This window comes from Malaclemys terrapin, chromosome 6 (genome assembly GCF_027887155.1).
Source record: "Malaclemys terrapin pileata isolate rMalTer1 chromosome 6, rMalTer1.hap1, whole genome shotgun sequence".
NCBI classification, from domain to species: domain Eukaryota; kingdom Metazoa; phylum Chordata; order Testudines; family Emydidae; genus Malaclemys; species Malaclemys terrapin.
Genome location: NC_071510.1, coordinates 52,335,913 through 52,349,288, shown reverse-complemented (window position 1 = coordinate 52,349,288; position 13,376 = coordinate 52,335,913). Strand labels below are relative to the sequence as shown.

Here is a 13,376-nt window from a genome sequence, read left to right as displayed (position 1 = left end):
GTTGAGAAGCGCGTGGCGATAGCCCTGTGGAAGCTTGCAACGCCAGACAGCTACCGGTCAGTCGGGAATCAATTTGGAGTGGGCAAATCTACTGTGGGGGCTGCTGTGATGCAAGTAGCCAAAGCAATCACTCAGGTGCTGCTACGAAAGTTTGTGACTCTGGGAAATGTGCAGGCTATAGTGGATGGTTTTGCTGCAATGGGATTCCCTAACTGTGGTGGGGCAATAGACGGAACCCATATCCCTATCTTGGCACCGGAGCACCAAGCCACCGAGTACATAAACCGCAAGGGGTACTTTTCAATGGTGCTGCAAGCACTTGTGGATCACAAGGGACGTTTCACCAACATCAACGCGGGCTGGGCGGGAAGGGTTCATGATGCTCGCGTCTTCAGGAACACTACTCTGTTTAAAGGGCTGCAGCAAGGGACTTACTTTCCGGACCAGAAAATAACCGTTGGGGATGTTGAAATGCCCATAGTTATTCTTGGGGTCCCAGCCTACCCCTTAATGCCATGGCTTATGAAGCCATACACAGGCAGCCTGGACAGGAGTCAGGAGCTGTTTAACTACAGGCTAAGCAAGTGCAGAATGGTGGTAGAATGTGCATTTGGCCGTTTAAAAGGTCGCTGGAGATCATTATTGACTCGCTCTGACCTCAGCCAAAGAAATCTCCCCATTGTTATTTCTGCTTGCTGTGTGCTCCACAATCTCTGTGAAAGTAAGGGGGAGACCTTTATGGCGGGGTGGGAGGCTGAGGCAAATCGCCTGGCTGCTGATTACGCACAGCCAGACACCAGGGCGATTAGAAGAGCACACCATGAAGCGCTGTGCATCAGAGAAGCTTTAAAAAACAGTTTCATGGCTGGCCAGGCTACCGTGTGAAATATCTGTTTGTTTCTCCTTCATGAAAACCCGCCCCCTTTATTGACTGATTTTCTGTAAGGAACCCACCCTGCCCCTTCCCCCAGCTTTCTTTCAAACCAAATAAAGTCACTATCATTTAAAAATCATTTATTCTTTATTAATAGATTAGAAAAAGAGGGAGGGAACCCGGGTGGTATTTGGGAGGAGGATTGCTGGGAAGGAAAAAGCCACAAAGAAAAGGTTAAAAAAATGACAGCCTTTTGCTTGGGCTGTCTACTGGGGTGGAATGGGAAGGTGTACGGAGCCTCCCCCCCCGAGTTCTTACACGTCTGGGTGAGGAGGATACGGAACATGGGGAGGGGGGGGGTGGAACAGGGGCTGAAGCGGCAGTCTGTTTTCCAGCAGCCGTTCCTGAACCTCCACCAGACGCCAGAGCAGCCCCAGCGTTGCATCCTTCATCCTCTGGTCTTCCTGCCGCCACCTCTCATCTCGAGCGTCTCTCCTCTCCTCACGTTGGTCCCTCCTCTCCTCACGTTGGTCCCTCCTCTCCTCACGTTCACTGACTTCTTTCCTATACTTTGAAACTGTTTCCTTCCACTCATTCACATGAGCTCTGTCACTGCGGCTGGATTCCATAATTTCCGAAAACATCTCCTCTCGCGTTCTCTTCTTACGACGCCTTATCTGTGATAACCTTCGGGATGGAGGAGGGAGGCTTGAGGAATTTGCAGCTGCTGTAGGGAGGGGAAAAAAGAGAGAATTGTTTTAAAAGCTACATTTTGCAGAACAATGCTTATACTCTTTCACGGTGACCAACACTGTTCACATTACATAGCACATGTGATTTCTGTGCAAGGTCGCATTTTGCCTCTTAATGCTGAGTGCCTGTGGCTTTGCTGCTAGAGATCACAGGTCTGGGCAACAGAATTCGGCTTGCAGGCGGCCATGGTAAGCCATTGTTTTACAGCTTCTGCACCCTCCTTTCCCACATACCAAGCATAGCCTGTAGAGTGCTGCAGAAGCCTGGCCAATCTCAGCCAGTTGGGGGGGGGGCAGTGTGGGGGGGCTTGTCTGGGCCCCTTCAGGCAAGTAGAGTGCTGCGTTTTTTCTGTTAACATTCAGCAGCACCAGAAAACAAACTAACCACCCCCCCCCTCGCCATGAATTCTCTGGGATGATCGCTGTACCCCTCCCCCCCACCGCATGGCTGGTATCAGGGAAGATCCCTGCAGGCACCAAACTAACCCCCCCCCCGCCGCCGCCCCCCTCCCGCCATGAATTCTCTGGGATGATCACGGTACCCCTCCCCCCACCGCGTGGCTGGTAACAGGGAAGATCCCTGCTAGCCAAACGCGAAAAACTCAGGGCCAATTTCCCATCTGCGCTTGGCTAACTGCAGGGAAGGATTTATTTTCCGCCACAGGCAAACAGCCCAGTAGGAACGGCCACCTCTGTCCCCTTAATTAAGTTCCCGTATTTCAACCAGGTTACCAGGAGTGATATCACTCTCCTGAGGATTACACAACAAGATAAAGAACGGATGTTGCTTGAATGCCAGCAAACACCGGGACCATACGCTGCCAGGCTTTGTCAGGCAATGATACCAGATTACTTGCTGCAAGCATGGCGTGGTCAAGTGTCCTACCATGGAGGAGGGAATAAGGATGCACTGCCCAGAAACCTTGTGGCAAGGCTTTTGGAGTACCTCCAGGAGAGCTTCATGGAGATGTCCCTGGAGGATTTCCGCTCCATCCCCATACACGTTAACAGACTTTTCCAGTAGCTACAGACTTTTCCAGTAGCTGAACTGACCGCGAATGCAAAGTCAGGCAAAGTAATCATTAAAAACCGTTTGCTTTTAAAACAAGTTTTATATTTTAAAAGGTAAACTCACCTGAGGTCCCTTCCATGGGGTCAGAGTCTTGGGTACTGGCTTGGGAGGGTACTTCAGTCAGGGTGATAAAAAGATCCTGGCTGTTGGGGAGAATGGAGTGCTGTGTGCTCTCTGCAAGCTCATCCTCCTCCTCCTCCTCTACCCCATCGGCAGAATCCTCAGGCGTCGCTGATGAGACTATCCCCGACCCAGAATCCACGAACACAGGTGGGGTAGTGGTGGCAGCCCCCCCTAGAATTGCATGCAGCTCAGCGTAGAAGCGGCATGTCCGCGGCTCTGACCCGGAGCGACGGTTTGCCTCCTTTGTTTTTTGATAGGCTTGTCTGAGCTCCTTGACTTTCACGCGGCACTGATCTGAGTCCCTATTGTGGCCTCTCTCCATCATGCCCTTGGAGATTTTTTCAAAAGTTTTTGCATTTCGTCTTTTAGAACGAAGTTCTGCAAGCACTGAATCCTCTCCCCATACAGCGATCAGATCCAGTACCTCCCTCACGGTCCATGCTGGTGCTCTTTTTCGATTATCAGCCTGCATGGTTACCTGTGCTGATGAGCTATCTGTGGTCACCTGTGCTCTCCACGCTGGGCAAACAGGAAATGGAATTCAAATGTTCGCGGGGCTTTTCCTGTCTACCTGGCCAGTGCATCCGAGTTTAGATTGCTGTCCAGAGCGGTCACAATGATGCACTGTGGGATAGCTCCCGGAGGCCAATACCATCGAATTGCGGCCACACTAACCCTAATTCGAATTGCTAAAATCGATTTTGGCACTACTCCGCTCATCGGGGTGGAGTACAGAAATCGATTTAAAGGGCCCTTTACATCGAAATAAATAGCGCCGTTGTGTGGACGGTTGCAGGGTTAATTCGAATTAAAGCTGATAAATCCGAATTAAAGTCGTAGTGTAGACCAGGCCTATGACAGGTGGAAATTCAAAGGAAAATGTAGGATGAACATAAATGAATATAGGATTGCAGTGTAGTTGTAAATTGTGTTGGTCCCAGGATATTGTAGAGACGAGGTGGGTGAGGTAATATCTTTTACTAGACCAACTTCTGTTGGTGACAGAGAGAAGCTTTCCAGCTTACACAGAGCTCCTCTTTAGGACCATAACAGAGTGCCCAGTCCTGCTACCCCTACTCTCCTGAGTTGTCCCATTGAAGTCAATGGGATCAGAACAGGGTTCCAAGACTGCTAATCCCTGAGGATGGGGACATGCCCCCATTACTGATCCCTACAGTGCTCCGGCCGCTGTGCCAAGGCTGCCAGAGAGGCTGGGTGGGGATGGCAGGGTGCCTGAGGCTGTGCAGTCATCCCCCGCTGACCCGGGCCTGGAGAACAGACTCCGGGGCCAAGGCTGCGCCGCCAGGTCTGTGGGACTGGCTGGTGAGCCCAGCTCCGCTTTCTGGGCGCCTGAGACCTCCCGCCGGGGACGCCCTGGCCGCGGGCGCCCGGGGAGCTCTCCCCGCCGGGCGCTGCAGACCAGGCGCCAGGGGGCGCCCCCCGCCGGCTGCCTGCGTTCTCCCGGGCGCACCCGGGCGGCTCTGGCGGCTGTTTGAAAGTGCGGAGGAGGAGCGGGGCTGCGCACGGGGCTGGCGGGCAGCAGCAGCCCGGCCTCCTTTGTCCCCTCCCCTACTCGCCGAGCCGGCAGCGGGTGCAGCAGCCGGGAGCTGAGAGGGCCGGCCTGGCGAGATCTTTCCCTTCCCGCAGCAGCACCGAGGTCGCCATCTTCGCCTCTCCGCCCCGGCTCCCAGGCAGGGCGACGGAAAATCCCTCTAGCCAGGCGCTGCTCGTGCCGCATCCCTCGCCGCCAGCACCCAGCGCCCGCCGCCGCCCGAGAGCCAGGGCAGCCGGGGAGGGGAGTGGGCGCGGCCCCCGCCCGCTCCATGTGATCGCCCGGGCTCAGCAGCCTCCCGCACTGATCTCATCTCCATCCTCCCCAGCGCTGCGGGCACCCGGCGGGAGACGGAGGTGCCGAGGGGAAGCCAGACAAAGGAGCAGGCGCTGCTGTAGCAGGAGGTGAGTGACCGGGGGGGTTATGGGGCAGAAGGGGCCTAATTTTCGTGCTTCTCCCCCATTTCTATGTAACCTCCTCCTTCGAAAGCCTCCGGCTTCATGTGCACTGGGAGTGGCCTGTTCTCCTCCCTAGAGAGCAGAGCGACCCCCCCCCCCGCCTTCCACCATCACCCCCCCCCCCCAAACTCCGCTGCAGCAGCAAAGCAGGGATGCAGGCTCGCCCAGCCTTCTGCCAGCGAAGAGGGGAGCAGGGTTGGGGGCGCAGGGCTGGCATCCCCATCTGGAAGACTAGTGTGATCTATAGTGCGGGTGTGTTTGTAGGAAACAGACAGCCATACCTGTGTGGACCTCACTGGGCTACGGTGTAATGCACCAGAGCCTGCAGTTCCATTTTCATCCCTGGGAAAGTCCTCTACTCTCCATTCTGTTGTCACTTCTCTTCCTTCAAAGTCAAAGCAGGAGGAGGGGGAATTCTCACACGCAGGGCAGAAATGAAGGCTCACTGTGCAATAGTTCTCGCAGTGTGAAGCAAGTGGGAGCAGAAGGCTAAAAAAACTTGGCAAATGTTTGGTGCTATTGCATAGCCAGTGCTGTTGTCAGTGGCAGGTCAGGTTTCTCAATGGCATGGACCAAAGGTTTTGGGGAAGGGAAGCCGAGTCTCTCTGATCCTAAACACAGTGCCGTGCCCCCCGACTCCACACACTTTTTTTTAAATAGGCTATAAACCCTGCAATTGGATATTACTAAGCAAAAAAATCTAGGGCTTTCTCTCCCCTCCTCCCTCCAAGCTAATCAGAACATTAACAGAATTAGTGCCTGCACAGCTTGACTCTTTCTTATGGAGTTAAAGAGAGCAGGAGAGGAAACTCCAATAGGGATTTAGAGCACAAATGTATTATTTTTTTTTTCTCCTCTCCCTCCCCTTGCTTATCTACAGTGATTGTAAGGCCAGATTTGCTTCCTTTCCACAATGCTGTAGGCTTCACTGTGAGTAAAGTGATGCTCCTACAACATTTAAAATAAAATACTAGCAGTTATTTCCTTGTTCCTTTTTTGTCAAAGTGGCAGCAAGGACAGTTTCATTTGCTCAAAAATATTAAAAATTGCTGTTTCTGGGGAAAATATGATAATTGAGAGCATTGAGGGGGACAGGTGATGCCTTTAACAGGTTGTTTAGTGCAAGTGCTTCTTGAGCTCAAGGACAAAAGGAGGCTTCTTTTTTTGCTTTTTTTTTTTTTCTTGGCACAGAGGGTGTGGTAATGGCACTGTAATGCAGCATTGGTAACTGAACAGGAGCAGGGCACATTTGACTGCATATCTGAGGAAAAACGTTTGTCTGTTATTGGGTGCATGGAGGTGTTAATGAGTTCATGGTTGATGTGACAGCTTTTATTGTTACATAATAAAAATCTGAGTAAAATATAAAAATTCATTCTAGGAAAATCACCTGACACTATCCACAAACTGTATGTATAAAATCATTGGTGAGTTAGCAGCAGCACATTAGAACTGTAAGGTAGTGTTGCATATATGAATTTATCTGTCTTTGAATTTAAACCTGTTAATTTCAAAATTCAGTGTTCCTAATACAAAACATCTAAAAAGTCACCTTTTCAAATAAGTAACAAACTCCTGACATGTTTTGAAGTTTATTTTGTATGACTAACCAGGTATGAAGAACTTTGGCATAAACTATTGCTTTTCATAGGCTAAGAAAATATAACATTCTGAGGTGAGATTTGTGACATCCAGCATGAAATAAGTGTCACACAAATTCTTCATGTTGTTTTGAACCAGAGGCTGACTGCTCTTTGGGTGATTTGGTGTAAACGTTAAAGAAAAATGTTTATTTTTATGTTCAGTGAGTAACAAGATCTTCTAGAGGCAATTCAAACAAACAAACAAACAAAAAACCCACAACCAGTGCTGTGATGACAGCTATTTATAGTTTTTTCTGAAAATAAAAACTTAAAGCTAATTTTTGAGTGCTATCTGACAAAAATTTACTACTTTATCATAGCTTAATGGTTAAATTGATTTAGTAAATTAAAGATATATCTTTCTGTGACAGAAAAGCTTATGTAATATTATTTTTAAGCTCTTCATTTATCTTCTGAATCCTAGCACAAAGGGCCAAATTCTGTTCTGTTTTATATGGGTATAACTTGAGTAATTCCGATGATTGTAATGGTATTATGCTGGATTTACACTGGTGCAAGTGAGATTAGAATTTTGTCCAATGATTAAATTTGTCTTTCTAGTTTATAATTGCCCATATAATACTACCTTGCTTATACCCATGTTGATCTAAGTAGGGAAGAGCTGATAGCTGGTGAAATTCTTTTACAGAACATTTTATATTATGAAATATCTTTGGGGATTCATAGTACTAAAAAATTGTTGGAGGTAAGCAAGTCATTTTGGAAATGACACCACTTACATTGTCAATATACCTGTGCAACTCTTAGTCTGTTCCTGAGCTCTTTCAGTTTCTATTCTCATTTCCCTTTTTGCCAAAAAAGGCAATGTTAAAGATTAAATGTTGGAGAGTGAGAAGTCTGCCCCTGATCCTGCAGATACTTCTGTAAGTGAATAGTCTCACTGAACTCATTGCTTAGTTCAGTGGGATTATTCACTTTGCATAAAGTTGAGCATAGGTGTAAGTATTTGCAGGATTGGGGTTTAAACAATCTGTAGTTTTTCTCTTAGGTGCAGTAAGAAATTTAGAAGCAAAAGTTATATTTTTTTCTTGATAATTAAAATGACTTTATTAGTGGTTAGTGCATTTTCTACAGAAGAGCAGGTTCCTAACTGTATTCTTCTAGCTTTTCTCTCTGAGAAGTAGTGGAGTCATTCCTACAACAAAGAATTCAGGGGGGTCGTCTTCTTCAAGAAACTTCATGACATTGTTGATACCAAAGATCTGTAAATCAGGAATTATAAAATTAGCCTTTAGTAAGTATTTTTATAACCTGTTGTCGCACTGATTGAGTGAAGAATAAAGGAAGCTGTAGGGTCATTACATATAATTTGTTAGTCCATGCCTGAATCTCCTACAGCTTTACGCTATCACAGTAGAGATAGGTGAGACTCAGGGTTCTAAATCTACTGGCTATTTTTATATTATATAACAAGAAAAAACAACTTGTCTTGATGCATGCCATTAATTCTGACCCCAAGTGCTTGTCAGAGTTCTACAGTAGCTGGCATTGTAACGATTTGGGGAAAGCTTGTCATGATAGAAAAAGACGGCAGGAGTTTTTCAACATCTTGTCTTGGTTCCTGTTGTCCAAAAAAATAAGTTGATTGATTTTAGCAAGGGAAAGGGAAAAAATAGTACAAAGAGGAAAACTGCAGCAGAGTGTTGTAAGTGACTTTTTTATTTTTGTTTTGTTTTCTGTCAGAACAGGCAGTATAATGATAGATCATGAGTAATCTAGTGGTGACGAGAAACCATCTCATGTCACTTGGAGGCTCTACAGTGAATAAGAAATGCTTAGAAGATTGTTTTCAGCAAGAACTATATTAGGCACTAACACAATTAAGTCTTTAGTGGGGAAAACTAGATTGTGATGAAAAAATGTTCACCACCAGTCACTGTCAAAATTAATTGTTTGTCCACTAGAGTGAGGTTATGATCCAATGTGATGCCAGGGAACGTAACTGACTTTCTAGAATTCTGTGTATGCTTCTGTTGTCCTTAGCTTCTGGCTGGTTCGCAAATATTTTTTTTAACTAGAATTCTAAGCCAAATATAATTCAGCTTTAGGTTTCCCCTGGTAACTGTTAGATCAATAATATAGCTTTGCTTCTATTCTATTCTGTAATACAATTTTTTCCCTGGAAGAACAAGTTTAAAAACTTTTCTATTTAAAACACGATTTACATTGGCATTATGACATTATTGCTTTGGTTCATTAAATGTGATTGAATACATCAACCCTGCAAATTAGGCATGAAGTTTATATGGTTGATGCACATCTATTAATTTATACCAAGTTTTTAAAAGTTATCACTGACATAAAACTGCTCTCTGGAAGTATCTGTAATTGCTTGATATTACATGCAAATCTCTTTGAAACTTCATTTTTGGGTGAATTAGAGCCATCATAATGTGGCCAGCATTATGCACTTTCCCACACAGCTCTGACAAATGCCTGTCTTGATTGTCACCTGAGCAGATTACCCATCATGATTTTTTTTGTAGTAGTAGTTTGTGTGCATATATCCCCTGAACTCCAGTTGATAACGATGAAGCTCATGTTATGTATGACTCAAATTGGACTGAATTTGGTGGTCTCATATTTATCTTCAAGTGATCCTTTGACCACATCACAAATCAACCATGGAACTTCTCATCATACTTGACAGCTCAAGTTCAGGAATCCAATAGCAGATTAGGATTGCAATTCAGTGGCCAGTGGAGAATGTTAGTACAACACATTTGCACAAGGTTTGGTTCAGACTAGAACTACTGACTCTTTCCTTACATAGGTTTAAGAGTAGCAGCCGTGTTAGTCTGTATCCGCAAAAAGAACAGGAGTACTTGTGGCACCTTAGAGACTAACAAATTTATTAGAGCATAAGCTTTTGTGGGCTACAGCGCACTTCTTCAGATAGTGGATATAGATATGTTCCACTCTATACGCATCTGAAGAAGTGGACTGTAGCCCACGAAAGCTTATGCTCTAATAAATTTGTTAGTCTCTAAGGTGCCACAAGTACTCCTGTTCTTTTTCCTTACATAAGAACACATCTGGATGGTGTGGTTAGCTAATGATCTGTGGTCATCTTCTTAGCTCTGCATATCTGTTTCTCTCTTTAAACATCTTTGGTTTTCATCAGGCGATCCGATATTATAGGGAAGAGGACCATGTGTAGGTCAACATGGCCCTTTTATCAGGGTTTGCTAGTGCCTCCTCTCATCACATTCATATCAACTTTTCATGACTCTCCCATTTCTGTTCATGGTGGTCTGTGTTTTTTTTCTATTAATAAAATAAATGTTTAACTCAAAACAACTAAACTAGCTTAAAAAATTTAAGAGCTCTGTCATTGATGTGATGTTAGGGTTGCTTTGATACTTTCTAAATGAAGGTTTTTCTGACTTCATGTTCATAAATTTAGTGTACATTGTAGAAGCTTGGTGCCACCTTTCCTGATAAGTACTCTGACTACCTATGCCTTCAGAACAATGTGTCAGTTTTAAACCAAAATGCTTGTGCTTCACAATTCTGAAGGCTTGTTTCGAAGAGTTAATATGAGCCCTTCTCTGTTAGCTCAGTCCTCTTAATATCACAGACATCTTGCGCCCTAACAGTCTCTGAAGTGCCCTAAGGTGAATGCTAGCAGCATAGTATACATTTCAAATATGCCATCTTTAGCAGTGCCACAGACAGGTTTTTTTCCTCTCCTGTAAGTACTGGATTGGTCTGTAAAAAGCAATCATGGACAGGCTTCTTAGAAATGAATTAAGTAAACACATCAGCTGTGATTGAGAACAAGAAGGTATTCTCCCCACCACCTGCTTTCCTCTTCCCATACACTATTCTTTGAGTGTAAAAATCTTCCTGCTGTAACTGTTTTTTTAGAAACCAGTGTTGGTAAAAATGGATCTGTGGAGTCATTTTTTGTCACACTGATGAAGCATCAATCAGTCTTCAAGCAGTGATACTTACTGCTAAATCTCTTTTTTTCAGAGCTTGCTTTCTGAGCAGAAAGCCATCCTGAATATTCTGTGTCTCAGGTCAACCTCCAGCTTCATTCCTAATAGTTTAGTTTAATTTTCACCTGCATGACTCCCCATTCTAGAACCTGTTCATCCAAAAGCATATTGGAATGTAACCTAGTAGAAGGAATGGTGACTCTTGATGTCACCTGTAGACTATTTTAGGGATACAAGTTCTAGCACAAAAGTTAAACATAGCACATCTTATTTTGGAAGCCTTTGCCTCTGAAAAGTGGCTAATTCAAAAACTGAAATACAACAATCTTACCATTCTTCTGTCAGATCTGATGTTTTGCTTCTGCGTGTTGTTCTGACAAAATTATATACTGATTTAGATTCTTAATGACCACATGCAAATTGTTGCCACAGTACAAAAAACAAGCACAAATATGAGACCAAAATTGATTAGCTTTTTGGGGGATAACAGTGATACATGGTTACTCAAATTATGAAATACCTTCATTTTTTAAAAAAGATTAAAGTCAGATCAGAGTAATATTACAGTTTTGGTCCTTGAGTCTTCATGAGCTTCACACATGCTTATCTGTAGTTACTTCTAAGCTGAGAGGGCACTACCAAACCTTTAGGACACTTCACTAGTTATCTCATTAAAATATATATTCAGGCACCATGGCAACAATTGGATTTGGATTCCCAGAGGTGAAAGCACAACAATTCATGTACTAAGTGATCTAGTCCCCTAAATATTTCTCAGTTAAATCAGTCTATTGCTAGTCTTTATAAGTGTCAGCTGTGATTTTTAAAACAAGCTGGTATTCTCCTCCCCCACACCCCAAATACATACTTTGTTCTTTGAGGATGTAAAAACCTGCCTGCTGTAAATGACGTTCTGAAGTACAGTGGTTCTGAAAATGTGTTTTTTGTCATGGTAGTGTAAAACATTAGTCTTCAAGCAATGATGCTTATGGCTAGCCATGAACCAGTGAAAAGCTTCTCAAAGTTTGAGGGTATTTTAACCAGCTAAAAGCACTTGTCTGCATCATGCACAACTGCTTGGTGTCTGTCTTCCTTGGGCGAGCAATGAGGGCTTTAAGTAGAGGGAGAGATTGAGGAAATAAAGACCTTGGATACAAAATGGAAGCAGGATAGGCATAATCAGGTAACTGCACCCACCATATTAAAGCAAGCTTATGTTAATTGTATCCCTCTTCACTCTGTTCTGTTACTGTTTTCATATTCCTTGCAACAATTATAACTGCTGGAGAGTTAAGGACTGATAAATTGGGAGAGTGTCCCATGAGAAGGTTTATTTTGGGGGCTTGCAGCATATTTGTAGTTAGCGTAGAGATTGATACTTCAGCAGGAGTAGAAGTATTCAGTTAATTAGCCACCCTTCTTGGAGGCACAATTAAATGAGTGCTGACATACTTGGAGCATTTTACTTTATCTTCCTCTGTACAGTGGGCAGAGTAACAGAGGTATTTGGTTATGCATAAGGGTCCATCCACATGTTTCCCTCTGTTAGGATTAGAGCCATAATTAGTGATCTACCTTCTGAAAAAATTACCACAGTATATGAACTCCCTTTATTGGTAACAGAATTCCCAATCCCTGTCCCAAACCTTCCTAGCACTCACTGGTTAGTAGTTCTTATCTGTTTTCTCTTTGGCATTTTGTGATTATGACATGTGGACAAGGGGGATCCAGTGGACATAGTGTACTTAGATTTCCAGAAAGCTTTTGACAAGGTCCCTCACCAAAGGCTCTTATGTAAATTAAGCTGTCATGGGATAAGAGGGAAGATCCTTTCATGGATTGAGAGCTGGTTAAAAGACTGAGAACACAGGGTAGCAATAAATGGTAAATTTTCAGAATGGAGAGGGGTAACTATTGGTGTTCCCCAAGAGTCAGTCCTAGGACCAATCCTATTCAATTTATTCATAAATGATCTGGAGAAAGGGATAAACAGTGAGATGTCAAAGTTTGCAAACTGCTCAAGATAGTTAAGACCAAAGCAGACTGTGAAGAACTTCAAAAAGATCTCACAAAACTAAGTGTTAGGCAGCAAAATGGCAAATGAAATTTAATGTGGATAAATGTAAAGTAATGCACATTGGGAAAAATAACCCAACTATACATACAATATGATGGGGGCTAATTTAGCTACAACTAATCAGGAAAAAGATCTTGGAGTCATTATGGATAGTTCTCTGAAGATGTCCACGCAGTGTGCAGCGGCAGTCAAAAAAGCAAACAGGATGTTAGGAATCATTAAAAAGGGGATAGTCTCCATCTTATTCTCTATCTTATTGCCCTTATATAAATCCATGGTACGCCCACATCTTGAATACTGCGTACAGATGTGGCCTCCTCATCTCAAAAAAGATATACTGGCATTAGAAAGGGTTCAGAGAAGGGCAACTAAAATGATTAGGGGTTTGGAACGGGTCCCATATGAGGAGAGATTAAAGAGGCTAGGACTTTTCAGCTTGGAAAAGAGGAGACTAAGGAGGGATATGATAGAGGATGGACCTTTGTTCTGACCCAGTACGGCCATTCTTATGTTCTTATGACACATCCCCAAGGACACCACTTGCTATAGAGTACTGGGCTAGCAGAAGGCAAGATAAAATCACCCAGGTTGGCTGAGGTAGCTAGATAGAGTGGTACAATACTAGGGCTCTGCTTGGATTCAAACTTACAATACAAATATAATAACATAATAATTTAATAAAAAAAACCCAATAGGGAACCAAAAAGCAGATGTCAAAATCAGAAGCCCAGGGAACACTCTGAGAAAAAATTTTCTTTCTCTAGGGCTTAGTATAGCTGTAATTTAGATTTTAAACATTCTTTGCAATATTCAAAATACTCTTTAATTGAGATGTTAATTTGCTTAGATTTGAGGTGATC

The 13,376-nt window shown here is 44.0% G+C and overlaps 2 protein-coding genes across 3 annotated transcripts in view; one reads left to right on the top strand and one right to left on the bottom strand.

The window, feature by feature from the left end:
- Positions 1 to 898: 898 nt before the first annotated feature.
- On the bottom strand, positions 899 to 3,204 carry LOC128839096 (nucleolar protein 58-like). Its single transcript, XM_054031781.1, has 2 exons — positions 2,762 to 3,204; positions 899 to 1,601 (listed from the first exon to the last, which is right to left on the bottom strand). Exons 1-2 carry the CDS (start codon positions 3,144 to 3,146, stop codon positions 1,189 to 1,191), a joined length of 798 nt encoding a protein of 265 aa, XP_053887756.1. The 5' UTR covers positions 3,147 to 3,204; the 3' UTR covers positions 899 to 1,188.
- Positions 3,205 to 4,321: 1,117 nt separating this feature from the next.
- CDC42SE2 (CDC42 small effector 2) overlaps positions 4,322 to 13,376 on the top strand; it is a 129,759-nt gene continuing 120,704 nt past the window's right edge. For both annotated transcript variants that reach the window (XM_054031782.1, XM_054031783.1), the window contains exon 1: positions 4,322 to 4,777. The gene's annotated coding sequence lies outside the window, so the exon portion shown is untranslated. The remainder of the gene's footprint in view (positions 4,778 to 13,376) is intronic.